Source organism: Equus asinus, chromosome 15 (assembly GCF_041296235.1).
Source record: "Equus asinus isolate D_3611 breed Donkey chromosome 15, EquAss-T2T_v2, whole genome shotgun sequence".
NCBI lineage: Eukaryota > Metazoa > Chordata > Mammalia > Perissodactyla > Equidae > Equus > Equus asinus.
This window is the reverse complement of record NC_091804.1, coordinates 50489555-50506568: the sequence shown is the minus strand read 5'-3', so window position 1 is coordinate 50506568 and position 17014 is coordinate 50489555. Positions and strand designations below refer to the sequence as shown.

General features: G+C 63.5%; 1 protein-coding gene across 3 annotated transcripts; it reads left to right on the top strand.

The window, feature by feature from the left end:
- The first annotated feature begins 950 nt into the window (after window positions 1–950).
- Window positions 951–15443, top strand: SRMS (src-related kinase lacking C-terminal regulatory tyrosine and N-terminal myristylation sites). 3 transcript variants are annotated; one of them, XM_044748407.2, is made up of 9 exons: window positions 951–1299; window positions 7254–7759; window positions 11438–11559; window positions 12192–12358; window positions 13093–13234; window positions 13338–13496; window positions 13958–14139; window positions 14232–14388; window positions 14624–15443. In XM_044748407.2, exons 2-9 carry the CDS (start codon window positions 7398–7400, stop codon window positions 14815–14817), a joined length of 1485 nt encoding a protein of 494 aa, XP_044604342.2. In that variant the 5' UTR covers window positions 951–1299; window positions 7254–7397; the 3' UTR covers window positions 14818–15443. The 3 variants fall into 3 exon arrangements, with proteins under 3 accessions (XP_044604342.2, XP_014704604.3, XP_070342415.1); XM_014849118.3 differs by having other exon boundaries at window positions 7251–7759; XM_070486314.1 differs by having other exon boundaries at window positions 1165–1299; window positions 13096–13234; window positions 14624–15439.
- Window positions 15444–17014: the final 1571 nt, after the last annotated feature.

The following is a 17014-nucleotide window of genomic DNA, read 5'->3' as shown; positions in this document are numbered from 1 at the left end:
TCAACTCACTGGCTCCACGAGAAAAGCCCCATGAAGTGGAAAGATCCCGTCCCTCAGTCTCACAGACGGGGCACCTGGCTAAAACGCTGTGTAGTTGGCTCTCAATCCAGGGTTTGAGCCCAGCAGTTGACTCCAGAGCCTGACTCTCCTTCTGTACCCTGCCTCCCGACCCAGGATCCCCAGCTCTGGGTGTCAGTGGGAGGGGGCCAGTGCAGTCCACAGCTGGACACAACTGTGGTCCCCGGCTGGGCTGAGGCAGGCCACAAGGCCACAAGGACTGGAAAAGGGGCGAGCATCCCTGGCTGCCGTCCCAGGTCTCTGTCCCCCATAAGACGGTGAGACAGACCCTGCTGCTGGGCCAGGGGCTTCATGTGGGACATCTCAGGTTGTCCCAGCAACCCAGGGGTTGGAAGAATCACAGATGAGAGCTGACAGGTTGAGTGACTTGTCCAAGGCTGCACCCCCAGGTGGCAGAGTAAGGCTGGAACAAGTCGACCTCCCTCCCCAAAGGCCAACCCTTGACCTTCCTGGGCCAAAGGAGCCAGACCAGGCCCTGAGCACAGCAGGGAGGGTATGGGCAAGGTGGAAGCAGACACCCCAGGACTCCTGGCCTAAGTCTCTCTCTGGCCAGAGGCTGGGGCGGAGCCTAACCGCCTCTGGACAGAACTCTTACTCCTGGGTCCGGCTACGCCTCAGGGATGTTCCCAGCCGCCGTCTCCCAAGTTGGAAACCGGCAGGGGGGTGGGTCGTGAACTCGGGGGGGGAAGGGGCCGCCCTACCCAGGCCTACACCCTCCCGGGCCCTCCCGACCCCGCCTACACACCCCTTTCCCCCAGGCCCACCTCCCCGAGACTCGTGCCCTCCTCGCCCGCCTCCCCGCCGCGCCCGGCCTCCCTCGCGCACTTGCCCGGCCTCCGGAAGCGGGCGGCGCCGTGCGGCCGACTGTGCGCAGAGCCAAGGGCGCCCAGACTCGCGCCGCGGCGTCCCCGAGTTGCTGTGGGGACCGCGGGCCTTTGTGACGCCCCGCGGGGCCCGGGGGTGGGGCGGGGAGCCCCGGGCGTGAGAATGCGGGGAGACCCCGCCCGTCGGGCCCCCTCGACTGGAGGGGCTGCAGGAAGACGGCGCGGGCGCGCACTCTGGTCCCTGGATCCCGCCGGAAAGAACCGCTCGTCTCAGCCGGATCTCCAGCCCTGGACCCCAAACCCCGGGCTCAGCTTGGACGGAGCCGTCCGGAGGCTTCGCCCGGCGCCCCGACCTGCGAACCACCGCACGTGGCTTGGTCCGAAAGCCAGGCTCAAAGTAGGTTTCCACCGAGAGGAGTAGGCAGGCTGCCGCCCCTCGGCGCGGGGTACCCTGTCCCGGGGTCGTTCTGCGCCACAGCGCTTCCTCTCGGGGGCTTCCGGGGTAGGTTACCGGGAAGGGGGCTCCTGCTCCACCCCCTGCCCCAGCGCCGCCCCTGGGCCCCCCCCGGAGGACCTGGGGAGAGGTGGCGACCACGTGAACAGGCAGGTAGGCGGGGCTGGTCGCTCCAGAGAGCAGACAAAGCGGCAGAGCCGGGAGAGAAGCTGCGGCTTCTGCCCAGCAGGTTTGCTGTCCTACCTTCGGCCTGCCCAGGCAGATGCCCCTAATCTGGCTCTGGACAAATGAGGTCTACACAGCTCCAGGGAGCCCCTCAGAGGAGTTCCCAGCCCCTTGAACCCCACCGGTAACCTCCAACTGGGACCTCAGGGATCTCTCAGCCAGCCTGGGGTCTCCCACCAGAACGTCAATCTCCGACATCCCAAAGTGCTCCTTGCTCCACCTTGGGGAGGGTGGAGGAGGCAGGGAGGCCCCTTGCCATCCTTGTGTCCACCCCCTGCGAGGTCAGTGGTGGGGCCCCTTCCAGGACAAGGTGTCTGTCACTGAGCTTCCCTCCCAGTCTTTTTTGTAGCCAGGGCCTTCCCCCATGGCACCCCCACTCCTCTGGTGACCCCACTCTTGGGAGAAGGCTTCCCCTGGCTAGGTGCCCATCAGCCTATCCTCAGGTCCAGGCCTGGGAGGGGAGGCCCCGGAGGCGCTGTCCTCTCTCCTCTCCCCGCCTTGGGCTCTAACTCAGTGATGGCTTTGTCAGTGCTGTTACTTAGGGGTCTGAGGGACAAGAGCCGGGTTATTTGGAAAGGAGGGTGCTGTCTGAAGGTCGAGGGGGGAGCCTGGCACCTGGAAAGGGGGGAGGAGATGGAAAGCAGGGGGAGGCAGACCCCAGCCCTGCAGCCCACCCAGAGAGGGAGTGGGGCAGAGCAGCCCTCCCCTCCTCTTCTGATCCAAGTGTGTCCTAAACCTCTGCCATCTCTGGCCCCACCCTCTTTTTTCTATTTCTTGTCCTTCAGCCAATTTTTTAAAATTAAACTTTTAATTTTCAGATAATTGTAGATTCACATGCGGTTGTAAGAAATAACACAGAGATCCTGTGTGCCCTTTGACCGGTTTCCCCCAGTGGAAACACCTTGCAGAACTGTGGACAGGATCTCACCAGGATAGTGACATCCACACATCCCCACAGGACCACCACATTGCCTTTCCTAGCCACGCACACTTCCCTCCCACCCCCAGCCTCTCCTTAGCTACTGGTAACCGCTAATCTCTCCTCCAACTCTAATTGTGCCCTTTCAAGAATCTTGTGTAAACGGAGCCATATGGGTGCAGCCTTTGGGGACTGGCTCCTTCAGTCTTGGGCTGTGCACCGCTAGTCTTTCATCTGTTAAAAGACAAAATCCAGTGGGGTAAATTCAAAGATTCAGTCAGCTTTATGAATCGGACAGCATCTCATCTTGCAATCAGGGAGATGCTCAGGGGTTACACAACATGGAAAGCTTCTCTAGTAAGGAGGGCAGGACAAGGAAAGGAAGTCAGCAGCAAGGAAAAAATGAAAGCTCATTGGAGGAAAGTAAAAGTGCAGGTCACAACAGCTCAGCGGCTTCTCATTGGCTGGGCTTGTTGCTGGGGAAAAAGGAAGTCTTCTTCCTCCTGCTGGAGCACTTCCTATTTGGGACTGCAAGGTACTCTCTTCCTGTCGGGGTCTGTAATTGGCATCTTACTGTTGTAGTAATTGACTGAGGAGTGGCAGGGCGTCAGAGCTCCCCTACAGGCCTTCCCGACTCCAATCCCAGTTGAGGTTTCCTTTCTTAGTCCTAACACGTTGCTGGGGTGTTCCCAGGTGCAGACTGGCCTATATTCTGTCTTGCCTGACCCTGAGAGAAATGACCTGCAGCCACCAGGCTGTGCTATCCCTTGGTGGACGGAGCAACCCTGGGCCGTGAGGGTGGCGAGCCTGCTGGTTGTGGGGTCACAGCCCTGGGTCAGGGGGGTTCCCTCGACCAGAGAGGCCCCCAGAGGGATGAGCCCTCTCATTGAGCCCACAGGGTGGTGATGCTGGGCTGCCAGCCTCAGCCTGGATACCTGGGAAGCCCCTCCTCACCCCAGCCGACAGGGTCTGAATCCTCCCTCGGCCACTGTAGGCTCAGTGCTCTTACAGACGGGAAATCAAGGCAGAGAGGTTCAGCACCTTGCCCAAAGTCATACGGCCAAGAGTCTGCGAGCACGATTCCAACTCCATCATCTGAACTGTGGAAATTAATAGAAGAAACCTCAACTAAATCGGAGTGGGGAGGGCCTGCCAAGGAGCCCTGGCCCATCACGCACCACCTATCACTCCAGACAGGAGACGGACTTGCACCTGGACAAGAAGCACAGCTACCTCACTGCTGCAGAAGATTTCTCTTCCAACCTGGCAACAGCCCAGCCAATGAGAAACACCACAGCCCAGCCAATGAGAAACACCACAGCCCAGCCAATGAGAAACACCGAAGCTCAGCCAATGAGAACAGTGCGTTTCAGCCAATGAGAAACGCCACAGCCCAGCCAATGAGAAACGCCGCAGCTCAGCCAATGAGAAATGCCACAGCCCAGCCAATGAGAAACATTGCATTTCAGCCAATGAGAAAGGCCACAGACCAGCCAGTGAGAAACACCACAGCCCAGCCAATGAGAAACACTGAAGCTCAGCCAGTGAGAAACACCACAGCCCAGCCAATGAGAAACACCGAAGCTCAGCCAATGAGAAACGCCACAGCCCAGCCAATGAGAAACGCCACAGCCCAGCCAGTGAGAAACAGTACATTTCAGCCAATGAGAAACGCCACAGCCCAGCCAATGAGAAATGCCACAGCCCAGCCAATGAGAAACGCCACAGCCCAGCCAGTGAGAAACAGTACATTTCAGCCAATGAGAAACGCCACAGCCCAGCCAATGAGAGACACCACAGCCCAGCCAATGAGAAATGCCACAGCCCAGCCAATGAGAAACGCCACAGCCCAGCCAGTGAGAAACGCCACAGCTCAGCCAATGAGAAATGCCACAGCCCAGCCAACGGGAGATGCCCAGCCCAACCAATGAGAAACACCGCAGCTCAGCCAGTGAGAAGCCGTTGCCCCCCAATCTGTTCCTCTCCCCACAATGGACTTTCCTCTGGAACAGCCCCTCCCTCTCTCCCTTTTCTCTGTAAGAGCAGATCCTCCTTTGCTCTCTGGGTTTGCCTGTGGTTCACCATAGCTTGCAGGGTCTGAGTTGCAATTATTTTGGATATTACCAAATAAACTTGTTCTGAGGTAAAATAATAGGCAAATTTGCTGAAGTTGACAGAGCCCAGCCAGAGCTGTCCTGCTCCGGGCGTCCTCCCCCTCACTCACACACCTACCCACCCCCCCAGCACAGTCCCTGTGGTTAGGGCCCGTGGAGGAGGTGAGGCTAATGGGAGATGAGTGGCAGAGTCAGGGGAGGGGCCGTCCTTGGGACTGGGCGTGGGGCCGGTGGCTGGACGCTGGTGTATCAGGTGGCTGAGGTGAAGAAGGGGACAGAGGGGGCCAGAACCTGCAGGTCCAGGGAACACAAATCACAGTGCAGGCAGCTGGGCCTGCAGGGGCTGGGGACTCAGAGAGCCGACAACCGGAGGGACAAAACCAGCTTTTGTGGCCTCTGGTAACCAACACTGGCCGTGAGTGGTGCAAGGACGACAGGTGTTCAGAGGGGAAAGGTGAATGAGGAGAGGTGATCTGGGGGTTTGTGGGGTGGAGGGCCCAGTCAGAGGGGTGGTGATGTGGGGTACTCCCTGCAGAGGCCTCTGCACCGGGCCCATGAGGAGGAACCTCTCTCCGTCTTGGGGAGAGGGCCTCCTTCAGACCATCTGTCCTGGTCGCCAGGGGATGGGCTAGGCGTTCTTTGTGAGCTGGGTCTCCACCGCCCAGCGCAGGTCCTGTTAGAAAATGTCCCCGCTCTGACCTGGAGCAGGGATGCACAGAGCCCTGTCTCCTCGTCGGAGCAGGAGGAAGACCCCGCCCCGCCATGGGTCTCTGTCTGTAGCAGCAGAGTGGGCAGCCCTCTGTGCTTGGTCCCCTGATCCACTCTCTGGGCTTTTCTGTGGGGCAGGGTCCCTCCCCGCCCACCCTGATCGCCAGAGGCAGTGTGCTGAGTCCCAGAGGCAGAGATCCTGTGGCTTTGAGGGACTGGGAGTGTCCAGGAGGAGCCTGCGTCCAGTGCTCTGAGTGCATGACCCTGAGGGTGGTCCACACAAGTGGGACCCTCCCACCATCCAAGGAGGCCTCCCTGCGGCCATGGGGTCAGGCTTCCTAGGAGGAGAAGCAGAGCAGGTTTCGAGGATGTAAGGAAACTGGTGTGCAAAAACCCAAACTTGCACGCACGCGGGAGGAACAGGTGGCTCGGTGGAGGCCTCAGGCCCTCCCAGGGGCTCCCCTCAATGTTGTGTTTGTAAATATCTTCTTCTCTATACTGCCCCCCCAACAGGATGAGTCTCAATTCCAGGGAGCCTGCCCTTTGGGACCCCGGGCCCCCTCCAGATACCAGACGTGTATCATTGCCATGCCACAGTTTGTAAATTGTACAAGCCGCTCACACAGGCATGTGCCCCAGGAAGCAAACGGAGTGTGTTTCAGAGAGAAATGACCTGCTGCAGCTCTAGGGGAGGTGGATGGGTGTGTGGCTCCTCAGGGGCTCAGACAGTCAGCACACCTGTTGCCGGTGCCTGTTCAACCACAGATCACAAACATTCCGGCCTGAGCCAGTGTGGGATTTGGAAGGAGGATCTGCAGCTGTCATGAAAGGGTGTGGGCTCAATAAAGACCACCGGGTGCTGAGGGGGCTGCACTGGGGGAGGCCAGCTGGGAGAGAAAGAGCCTGCAGGCTGCCCCGGGCTGGGACCCTGCCCCACAGACCCCACCCCAGGGCCCGCTGGAGACCAGGCTGGCTGGGGTTTGCTCTCCCCACCCAGCCAGAAGCAGAGGCAGCCTGGGCAGCTAGCTGCTTCAGTGTGCAGGGGTCCTGGTGCTGTCCAGGGAGAGGACGAGGAGGGGGTGCAGGCCCAGGGTGGACTCACCCGCTGTCCAGTCTCTGCCACTGGCGCCCACTTCATATCCCTGGGCTGGAAGTGAGATGTCAGCACTGCCTCCTCCCTGCAGTGGCTGTTGGGCGTCCCCAGGCCCAGGTGGCCCAGAAGTCGTATCAACTCATCATCTGTGCATCTGTCAAGCACTCACTGTGTTCGCTGAGTCCCCTGCAATTACCACCAGCTTCCCTCTTAACGTAAAACTTGGGCACAGAGAGCTTGCCTCACGTGTCCGAAGTCGCACAGGCAGTGGTGGAAGGCCAAGGCGGCCCCAGCTGTCCCCACCCAAGCCCCACCTGGAGCCTTTGCTGCAGCGGCTGCCAGCTGGGCGTGTGTGCCTCTGCCCTGCACAGGGTTTGTACGATGTTAGCAGGTTTAGCCAACATTGAAAGAAGCAGGCAGTTAACCACACAAGTGCAGCTCACTGCTAGGTGACAGTGCTGTGCCCGTCACGGCGCCCACTTCTCCGAGGCGGGGCTCAGGGCCAGGCAGGCGTGTGGGGCGCTAGCGCGGCACCCTTTCTCCCTTTGTCGGCCTTGCAGCCCAGTAGGGCCGGGCCGTCGCCCCTCCCTGGGCCGGGAGGTGGGGGGTGGGGACGGAGAGAGGGGGCTGCCCTGTCCGGAGGCTCCGCCCAGCACGACCCGCCCCCGGCTCGGCCCCGGCCCTGAGCAGTCTGGACGAGTGGTGCCCACAAGACGCCCTGGAGCTCGAGGAGAGGAGCTGCTGCGTGTGACCGTGGGCTGGAGGGCCACCTCGCGCCCCGCCCGGCCTGCACACCTGCCCGTGTTCGGTGGCCTGATCCCCCCACCCCCGCCAGCAGGGACGCCGCTCTGCGAGGCTTCCCGCTTGCCGTCCCACCGGCCCTTCCAGTTTCTCCCGCGTCGGACGTCGGAGCCCCGCGCTGCGGTCCCTCCTCTGCAGGGCCCCATGAACTCGGCGGCCCGCGGCCCGACGCCCCGGGAGCATGGAGCCCTTTCTCAGGAAGCGGCTGACCTTCCTGTCCTTCTTCTGGGACAAGATCTGGCCGGCGGGCGCGCCGGACGACGGCATGCCGCGGTTCCCCGACGCGGGCACCGACGCCGAGCCGGAGCCCCCCGCCGCGGAGCCCCGCAGCCCCCCGGCGCGCGCGCAGCTCTTCAGGGCGCTGTACGACTTCACGGCGCGGTGCGCGGCCGAGCTGAGCGTCCGCCGCGGGGACCGGCTCTACGCGCTCAAGGAGGACGGCGACTACATCTTCGCGCGCAGGCTCTCGGGCCCGCCCAGCGCCGGGCTGGTGCCCATCGCCTACGTGGCCAAGGCCACCCCTGAGACGCTCTCAGACCAACCGTGAGTACCATCCCGCTCTGGGGTGTCAGGAGTAAGCGCAGGACTGAGTCTGGGGATGGGCCGTCCAGGATCCTTCAATCGTGCGTCCATTCATCCCATGGCCACTCCCCCAGGCCCTGCCACACAGCCCTGAGCAGGCACACAGGTGTGGTGCAAGGACGGTAGTCGCTGTGCTCTGATACTGCTAAGAGAGACAGTGGCTGGGACTCCGGCCGGAGTAGTCAGGTCCAGTGGGGAATCAGCGGGATGGTGTGTATGGATGCCACTGCCGGGCACCCAGCCTGGCAGTCACTCTGGGAAGCTGCCCGCCCGCCCGGCCTTCCTGCTCTCACATGGGCACTCAGCCCTGACGTTAAACGTTCTGAGGGTCTCCCCTTCCACACCGTTTGCTGAGTGGTCACTGCTTGTAGGGCAGGGGGCTAGGGTCCCGGATGCAGTTCCAAGTGGGACAGACACAGCCCCTATTCTCCTGGGCTCCCAGTGAGGACATGAGTGAGCAGAGAGACCATCCAGTTGTCCCTTGTGCTGTGGGGGGCGAGGCGGTGGCTGGGGTGGGAGCTGATAAGCTGGATCAGAGAGCTGTGTTCACTCTCTCCTCCCTCCTGTCCACAGTCACTAGCCCCGTCTCCCCTGCACTGGGCCGGGAAAGGGGCAGACAGGGCCAGGGCCCTGGCCTTAGGGATTGCTCCCAAGGAGACTTGTTTGGGGAGTGGACATAGGTGAGGGGAGCCCGCCCATTCCCCCCAGAGTGCCCGAGGCTCCTAGGGCTGGGGCAGTCCACAGGCAGGGAGCGGCTGGCAGGGACACCTGGCTGTTTGCAGGCCAGTCTGCAACCACACAGCAAGGAAGACAGGTGGGGGCTTTCCCAGAAGGCTCCTCGGAGGGGGTGACCTCTTGGCCCAGGCTCAGGGTCCACAGGACAGGATAACCTCCTGGCACAGCTTTGTGCCAGCTCCGAGCCGGGCCTTGCCATACAGCGCTGGACATGGTGGGCAAGCCTCAAGCCTTTGCCTCAAACCTTGGAGTGGCCTCTACTTGTCTTTCCCCTGAATGCAGTGGGCCAGCCAGGATGTTGTGACCATTGCAATCTTCAATGTCTAGATGGATGGGGCAGTGGGGGACCCTCGGCAGAGACGCTGCCTACTAGCCCCAGTGTACACGGAGGCAGTGTGCTGGGTGAGAACAGGCCAGAAGCTGGTTGGTGAGCAGGTTGAGCAAAGCCAGGCCCCGCTGCCCAGCCCAGCCGCCCAGACCTCACCCTGGTGCGGGCCCCTGGTCCTGCACCCAGCCTGGCCAGGCCTGAGCCCTGGTGTGTCCACTGCAGACCAGCATCAGGTCTCAGCTTCACCTAGGCCACCTCCAGCCTCCGGGGGGCCCCTTGGCACTTCCAGGGTCTCTTGGGGGATTTGCATGTGGTGGGGGAAGCCTGAGCCACAGGAAGACGTCTTCCAAGGGTACTCCGGGCCCCCACTCAATGCCTAGCCTGCCAGGAGAAATGGGTGGGACTGAGCAGCCATTGTGATGGGGAGGGGTCCCACAGTCACCCCAGGTGTGGAAGACAGACCCTGTGAGCAGCTTCTGGAGGCGGCTGGTGGGGCTCGCGGGGGAGGAGGCGCTGCTGGGAGGAAGAGCTAATGATTGTTTGCCTGGGCTGGAGATGAAAGGGCTGACCACTCTCAAGGTGTCATTAGCCCTAGACACCTGGCCGCCTGTCCCTGGGGCCAGACCAGCGGGCGGTGCGGGGAGAGGCCCCTCAACCTCGACCGTGAGGCCTCTGCTCACAAACTGCCCCCTCGATCCTTATCTTGTCCACTGCACCGTGGCCCAGGGAGAGACCCTGAGGCCCAGGATGTGCACAGGGCACAGCCCTCCGGGCCTGATGTGGAGCTCCAGGGGAGGGTCGGGGCTGGGGAGCCTCTGCTTCTCCTCCTCCCACACAGCCCTGCTGCCCTGGGAGGGTCCCCTGTAGCCCCTTCACAGGTGAGAGCTCAGGGGGCCCTCCGTGGGCGGAGCCTGCCCGCCTCCTGCTGCCAAATCAATGTGTCACCACAACAAGCTCGTTGCCCCCCAGCCTGCTGGCCAACCTGATCTCATCTCAGGGGGCCCACGTCCACACGTCCTTGACCCTGCCCCGCCGGGCCTGCGGGTTTCACCTCCTGACCTTTCTCAGGCCTCTGCCTCCACCCCCATCACCACCCCCTGCCTGTCTCCGGCTCCTTGCTCCCTCCAGCCCCAGCCCGGCCCACCCTGGCTCTGGCCATGTTGGTTCCTGGTCCCTCCTCGCAGCTCCCAGGGTAGGCACAGGTCTTTGTGCCAGGCTCAGGCCTGTCTCTCCCTCCTGCCCAGCCCTGCCCGTGCCCCAGGCTCCAGCAGCACCTGCCCACCGTGCAGCGCTGCCCACCACCTGTCTTTCTGGGGGCCCCGCCTTGTGTTGACTCCCTTTGAGTCGTGCTTTGGGCCTTCTAGGATCCTTGCTGGTGCTGCACACCCCTGGGCTTCTGAGAGCCAACTCCCACAGCCCCCAGATCCCTGTGCTCGCCCCGTCAGGGTGGATGAGGGGCTGTGCTCCCAGGACTGTCTCTGAGCTGCTGTGGCTCCCCCTTGAGGGACAGGCCTGCTGTCACCAGGTCCCCGGAAGCTCCAGGAAGTGGGAGCCTCCAGGGTGGGAAGCTGACTCAGGGGTGGGGTTCCCCTCCCTGGGCCTTGGGGAGCAGACACAGGCAATAGGGTGGGGCCAGGGGCTTTTCTGTTTCCTTCCAAGAATGTGAAGCCAGGGAGCCGCACCTGGCATGACTCAGGTGGGCTGCCAGCCCCAGTGGGGTGTCTAGTGGGGGAGCCCCAGACGGGCCCCTTCCTTGCCTGGCACCACACTCGGGATTGAGGGCTCCTGGTCTCTGGGAGTCCCACGTGGACCAAGGAGCAGGCACCTAGAGTGGTCTCAGCCTGCTTGGCATCATGAGGGGAGCGTCTCTATATGGACAGAGGGCCAGGGGCTTGGGCCGGCCTGTGCTGGGCAGGTCTTGAGCCTCCCCCAGTGTCCCCAGCCTCTCCTGCCCACCCCGCTCAGGCCACTTCCTCTGGGGCCGTCCCGGCCTCTTGGGGACCGAGGCCTGTTTCTCTCACTTCTTCTTGCTGACCTCCCAAGGCATGTGGTCCCACCCAGCCAGGTGGCACCTGTGGTCCTCTGTGCCACACCAGCTGGCACTCCTGGGCAGCTTGTCAGGCCCTGATTCCCATGGGCCCCCTGCCCCTGCAGGGGCTCAGCAGGCTGGACTTCGGAGGGTTCTGCCTGTGGCCAGGGCTAATTGTTAGTTCATGGCCAGGGCTGGTGGTCACTTTATGAGCAGGGCTAATGGAGAGCCCATGGCTGAGGAGAGTGGACAGTCTCACCTGACGCAGGTCACTGCTGGTGGCTGTCAGCTCGGTGCCAGCCCACGCAGTCCTTCTGTTCAGTCCCAATGACCCCAGAGTGAGCACTGGAGGCTGGGGCAGGTCCAGATCCTGGACTGCGATCCCAGCATCAGGCACCTGGTGCCCCTTCTCTGAGAGACAGTGAGACAGTTGGGGCTCCGCCCTGCTGCCTGCATGGAGCAGGCCTCTGGGGCCCCTGACCGGTGTGGGGGCAGTGGTCACTCAGGGCTGGGCCTGTGTGGTGACCGCCACGCCTGTCCCTTGCAGCTGGTACTTCAGTGGCATCAGCCGAACCGAGGCCCAGCAGCTGCTCCTGTCCCCGGCCAACGCACCAGGGGCCTTCCTGGTTCGGCCCAGCGAGAGCAGCCACGGGGACTACTCGCTGTCAGGTATGGGGGTGGCCCTCGCACCCCCGTCCCCACAGGAGGCACCTTGCCCAGCCCCCGCCAGGCCGGAATACCCTTGACCCGGGGGTGGTGGCTCCCCAGGTAGTCCAGCCCCCGCATGCCCGGCCCTACCTCGGGCCTGATGGCACCCACGCTGGTCTCCCCCAGTTTGCTCTCTCACTCACTCACTCATTTATTCACTCATTCACTCATTCACTCATCCATGGGTTCACTGACTCGCTCACTCATTCCCTCATCCACGTGTTTACTCACTAACTCTCTCACTTGTTCCCTCATACACATGTTCACTCGCTCACTCACTCACTCTTTCGCAGTCCCCCCTTGTTTCATTCACTTAGTCACCGACTAGTTAATTCACCAAGAATCCGTTGAGTGCCTACTCTGTGCTCTGTGCTCACTGTTGGCAGAGCCTCCCAGGGCCCCTCTCACTACCCCTCTGGCCTGCACTGCCCACACTCCCTCCTTCTCCACGCAGCTCTGGTCATCTCAGGGCCCACAAGGCCAGATCTGAGCCAGGCCCCCCGGAACGTTGTAGGGCTCATCTGGCTGGGATGGCGGGAGGATCCGGGTCAGGCTGCAGCCAAGACACGGCCTCCATCTCTGTGCCCTCCCAGTCAGGGCCCAGGCCAAAGTCCGCCACTACCGCATCTCGACGGCAGCTGACGGCGGCCTCTACCTGCAGAAGGGCCGGCTTTTCTCCAGCCTGGAGGAGCTGCTCACCTACTACAAGGCCCACTGGAAGCTGATCCAGAACCCGCTGCTGCAGCCCTGCGTGCCCCAGGTGGGCCCAGCCCTGCCCCTGCCACCTGCCAGGCTGCCCCTCACCAGGCCTCAGACACTGCCCAACATGCATCCAGGGGGGTGAGCAGGGCAGCCGGCCTGGGCCTGACTCTGGGTGCTGATGCGGGGTCTGATAAGGCCTGGGAGCACCCGGTGTCCCAGCAAATCCTCCGCACTCCGGTTGGGGCCCTGTCCCAGGGTTGGGTGTGCTCTCTGGGGATCCCGGGGTGGAGGGAGATGGGACTTGTGGTATGCCCTCCCTCTCCATGTCCACCTCTGCAGGGGAGCAGCACGAAGAGCAGGGGCGAGTTTGGGGAGGTGTCTGGGGAAGGTGCCCACAGCAGCCCCGGGCCCCAGGGTGGAAGCTGTGGGAGGAGACGCTGATCAGGACGATGCCGCACCTGGGCTGGAGCTGCAGTATTCCCATGACTGTCCCTGAGGAGCAGTGCTGTCGAGGGACCGGGATAGCCATCTGATTCCTCTGGTCTCTTTATGACAGCCAGGAAGGGGCAGTAACGAGTGTTTGTGGGCGGATGTCCACCTCCAGCAAAGGTGCCACTTGGCCCGGAAGCAGGTGGGGCCAGGCCTCTGGCAGTCGGCACCCGGCCAGGGCCGGCATTGAGCCTGTGGTGGGGGCGGAGGTGCCAGTGGCCTGGTACCCCCAGGAGACACTGCCTGCTCTGCCGGGGGAACAGCAGGCAGAGGCAGAGGCGCTGAGTGCCCCCACCCCTGCAGCAGCCCCCCAGGCAGGACGAGTGGGAGCGGCCGCGCTCCGAGTTCACCCTGAGGAGGAGGCTGGGCGAGGGCTACTTCGGGGAAGTGTGGGAAGGCGTGTGGCGCGGCTCCGTGCCAGTGGCGGTCAAGGTCATCAGATCAGGTGGGTGAGGGCCCGCCCACCCCTGCTGGTCCCACCCTCTGACCCCAGAAGCCCTGGGGACGGTGGCGATGGGCAGGCTCTGGAGCGGTGCCCTCTCCCGCAGCCCACATGAAGCTCGCTGACCTCGCCAAGGAGATCCAGACGCTCAAGAGCCTGAGGCACGAGCGCCTCATCCGGCTGCACGCCGTGTGCTCCGCTGGCGAGCCTGTGTACATCGTCACCGAGCTCATGCGCAAGGGCAACCTGCAGGCCTTCCTGGGCAGTGAGTGTCCGCCCCTGCCGGCTGCCTGGGGTGGCCTGCATCCCTGCCGCAGCCATAACCACCCGGCCCAGGGTTGACAGTGGCACCCGCTTCCTTCCCTGCAGGGACCTGCAGTGGTGCACCAGGCCTTTTGGTTGGACGTTTGACTGTCCAGGCCCAGAGGGCTGTGGTGGGCTCTGGTCAACAGCAGGTTCAGGGTCCCGGGTCTGGACCGGGCCTGGGCCTTACAGAGGGACAGTGAGAACACTGCGGTTCCAGGCTGGGCAGAGTGCGGGCGGGGAGGGCCCAGTCCCCGAACAAGGTCAACGTGGACCCAGCCCAGCCTGGCGTGCCCCCTCTCTGCTTTGGCCGTTCTCTGTCCCTGGTCCCTGCTGGAGGCCCGGGCAGGTTAAGGAGCAGCTTGCACAGAAGGACGTGACGGGTGCAGACGCCTGCCCCTGACTGTCGGCCCTGCCCTTCAGGTCCCGAGGGCCAGGCCCTGAGCCCACCTCTGCTGCTGAGCTGTGCCCGCCAGGTGGCCGAGGGCATGAGCTACCTGGAGGAACGGCGCATCGTGCACCGGGACCTGGCCGCCAGAAACGTGCTCGTGGGCGACGACCTGGCCTGCAAGGTGGCCGACTTTGGCCTGGCCCGGCTGCTCAAGGTCAGTGCGAGTCGCTGCCCCTGCTGGGTGGCAGAGTCGCCGGGAGAGGAGGGGCCACTCCGCCCACCCCTCCCCTGTCTCCCCTCACCCAGGACGACATCTACTCCCCGAGCAGCGGCTCCAAGATCCCTGTCAAGTGGACGGCGCCCGAGGCAGCCAACTATCGCATCTTCTCCCAGAAGTCGGACGTCTGGTCCTTCGGGGTCCTGCTCTATGAGGTCTTCACCTATGGCCAGTGTCCCTATGAAGGTGGGTCACGAGGCAGCCCCGGTGGGGAGGTGAGGCCTCTCCTGGAAAGGGGTAGTGTGAGGGAGGAAGCGAGGGGTCCAGCCCGAGGGCGGAGGCACACCCCACCCTGGAGGTCGCTGACCCTCAATGCTGCCCACTTGACAGGGTCCGGCCAAGGGCTGGGGGGAGGTCTCCACGGTGACCCCGGGCAGAAGCAAGGCAGCCCCTGCCTAGCCCCTCTCCTCGGCTCCCCCAGGAATGAGCAACCACGAGACGCTGCAGCAGATCATGCGAGGGTACCGCCTGCCGCGCCCAGCAGCTTGCCCGGCTGAGGTCTACTTGCTCATGCTGGAGTGCTGGCAGGACAGCCCCGAGGAGCGGCCGGCCTTCGCCGTGCTGCAGGAGAAGCTGGGTGCCATCTGCAGTTGCCTCCACCCTGCCCTCATGTGACCACCCAGGCTGCTGAGGCTGCGGCCGGGCCCCTCGCTCCCGTTGGGCGTACCCCTGCATGGTGGTTGCCGTCAACATGTACGGGGGTGCCAGACCGCCCGGAACCATTGCCAGCCTGTGGAGCCTCTGGCTGTGGCCTCACGCCCTGACACAAACACTGACATGCACATGTATGTGCACAGGAGGCAGACACACAGACACCCACTCGGACTGGGGACAGGCTCATGTCCTCTGTGCAGTGTGACCATTGTCCCCGGTGAGGGACGACTTCAGTATAGAAGGCCAAGTGGAGCCCAAATTTTCCCTGGCCTCAGGGAGATGCTGGCGGGAGAAGCCCTGGGCCTGGGCCGAGGCCCCTCCACGCGTGCCTGCTGCCCTGTGCCCCCTTGACCCCTCCCAGGGTTAAGAACGAGGGGCAGGGCTTCCCAGTTTTCTCCAGAGTCCTGCCATGGCCTTGTTGCAGCAGTGGTGCTGGGCTCCCAGGCAGCCCTGGGCACTGGCCCACATGGCACATACTGGGCATATGCCGGGGCGTGGCCACCATCTCCCACGGGCACACAGGTCCCTGTGTGCAGACCCCAGCACGTGGGAAGGCCACACTCAATAAATGTTATCGACTGACTCAGACGCATGCAGGCTTGGCTCACTCATGGGCAGCAGCCACCCGCACGAGAGCAGAAGCTGGGGCTGATCTGGGGGCCCTCCCCCCAGCTGCCTTATCCTGGCGGGGGGCAGCCGACCCTCATATGGTCCAGGTTCCCACCCAGGGCATTTTGGCGTCCAGAGCAGGGACCCAGAGGCAGCACTACCCCTGGGCCGTGGGCAGGACCCAGGCATGAACAGCCAGTTCCGTCTCCCTGGGGTCTGGAGCAGAGATGACCGCTGGCACTGGAGGAGGAGCCTGGGTCAGGCCGCAGGGAGGTCAGTGGTGGCCAGGCGGCTGTTTCTGGGGTCGGGTGACCCTTGAGGTCAGTTCGTTGGGGACGGGGCAGAGGTCAGAGAGGCAGAGCCTTTGTCTCGTGGTGCCGGTCCGGGAGGCGCCCGGGCTGTGCAGAGGCAGGCGGGGTCAGGGTGGAGGCCGCCGGGTGGGGGCAGCTGGGTGACAGCTAGCTCTTTGAGAAAACGGAAGCAGCCTTGATGCGTGGCTTTTGGGGTTTCCGGGGTGTGACTGCTCCCCCCGGGGGGATTTCAAGCCACTGCTGACACCACCAAATGAGGAGTTGGGCAGGACGTGAGCTGTTGGTTGTTGCTCACCCTGCCTGGCTCTGGTCACCACGAGATGGACAAATGGAGGGGCCGGGGGACTGGGCAGGTGGGGTCTGTGTTCAGGGTCCCCGACCACCACCCTCCTGGGAGCCCCACGCTGGCAGCTGTGCCCCAGAAGGCCTGTGGGGACCGAGGGGCAGAGCATGCAAGGCCTCACTGAGCTCACTTTTCCCTGGAGAGAACAGGCACCATGTGCAGTTTGGGCTCAGCTCTGGGCCGTCAGAGGCCAGTCAGCCCCTCACCACTGACCACAGGCCCCGCCCGTGGGCTGGCACTGGAGGGAGCTGGGACCCTCGAGAGATAAGTGACCCACCCAGGGGCCACTTAGATGCTCCGAGAACAGTGGGGGACGTTCCCAGAGGGGAGGGCAATGGGGGAACCACAGGTGGGGGTGGCACCCACGGGTGAGGCCGCTTCAGGGCCCCCATGACCCTGGCTGTGGGTCAGGGCCGAGTGGGGAGAGGGCAGAGCCCCTAGGAGCCCTGGGCGTCGGGCCGGAGCTGCTGTGACTGGGGCAGATGGTCAGACCAGGAGAATTGAGCCTGAGACTTTTGGGACCCCGGCAGCTTAGCTGAAGCCATGCCCTGGCCTGTGGCCCTTGACCCCTTCCATCCTGTCCCAGGACAGCTGAGGGCCAGCTCTGGCTGGTGGCTGAGAGTATGAGGGCTGGAGCTGAGCTCCTCGGTTCTAGGCGTTTCCTCGACACGTGAGCAGCGGTGTGGGACCAAGGGGCTCCAGCCTCCGCAAAGGGCTGGCCTCTGCTTCCTGCAGCTGCAGTGCGGAGTGATGGGCTGGGCGGGCGCCTCCAGGGAGGGGATGTGCTGGGCGCGGACCAGCTGGAGAGGCGGTGTGCGTGGGGGTCACTGGCTCATTCCTGGGGTGTCTCGTCAGCCACAGGCTGAGCAGGTTTGGTGCTCTGGCCTCCGGGAGG

Excerpts from the sequence above, each read along its gene's own strand:
- SRMS (XM_044748407.2), top strand. The coding sequence starts at position 7,398 with ATGGAGCCCTTTCTCAGGAAGCGGCTGACCTTCCTGTCCTTCTTCTGG. Across the intron at positions 11,560-12,191 it reads CGGGGACTACTCGCTGTCAG|TCAGGGCCCAGGCCAAAGTC; the intron begins GTATGGGGGTGG and ends GTGCCCTCCCAG. Across the intron at positions 13,235-13,337 it reads GGTCAAGGTCATCAGATCAG|CCCACATGAAGCTCGCTGAC; the intron begins GTGGGTGAGGGC and ends CCTCTCCCGCAG.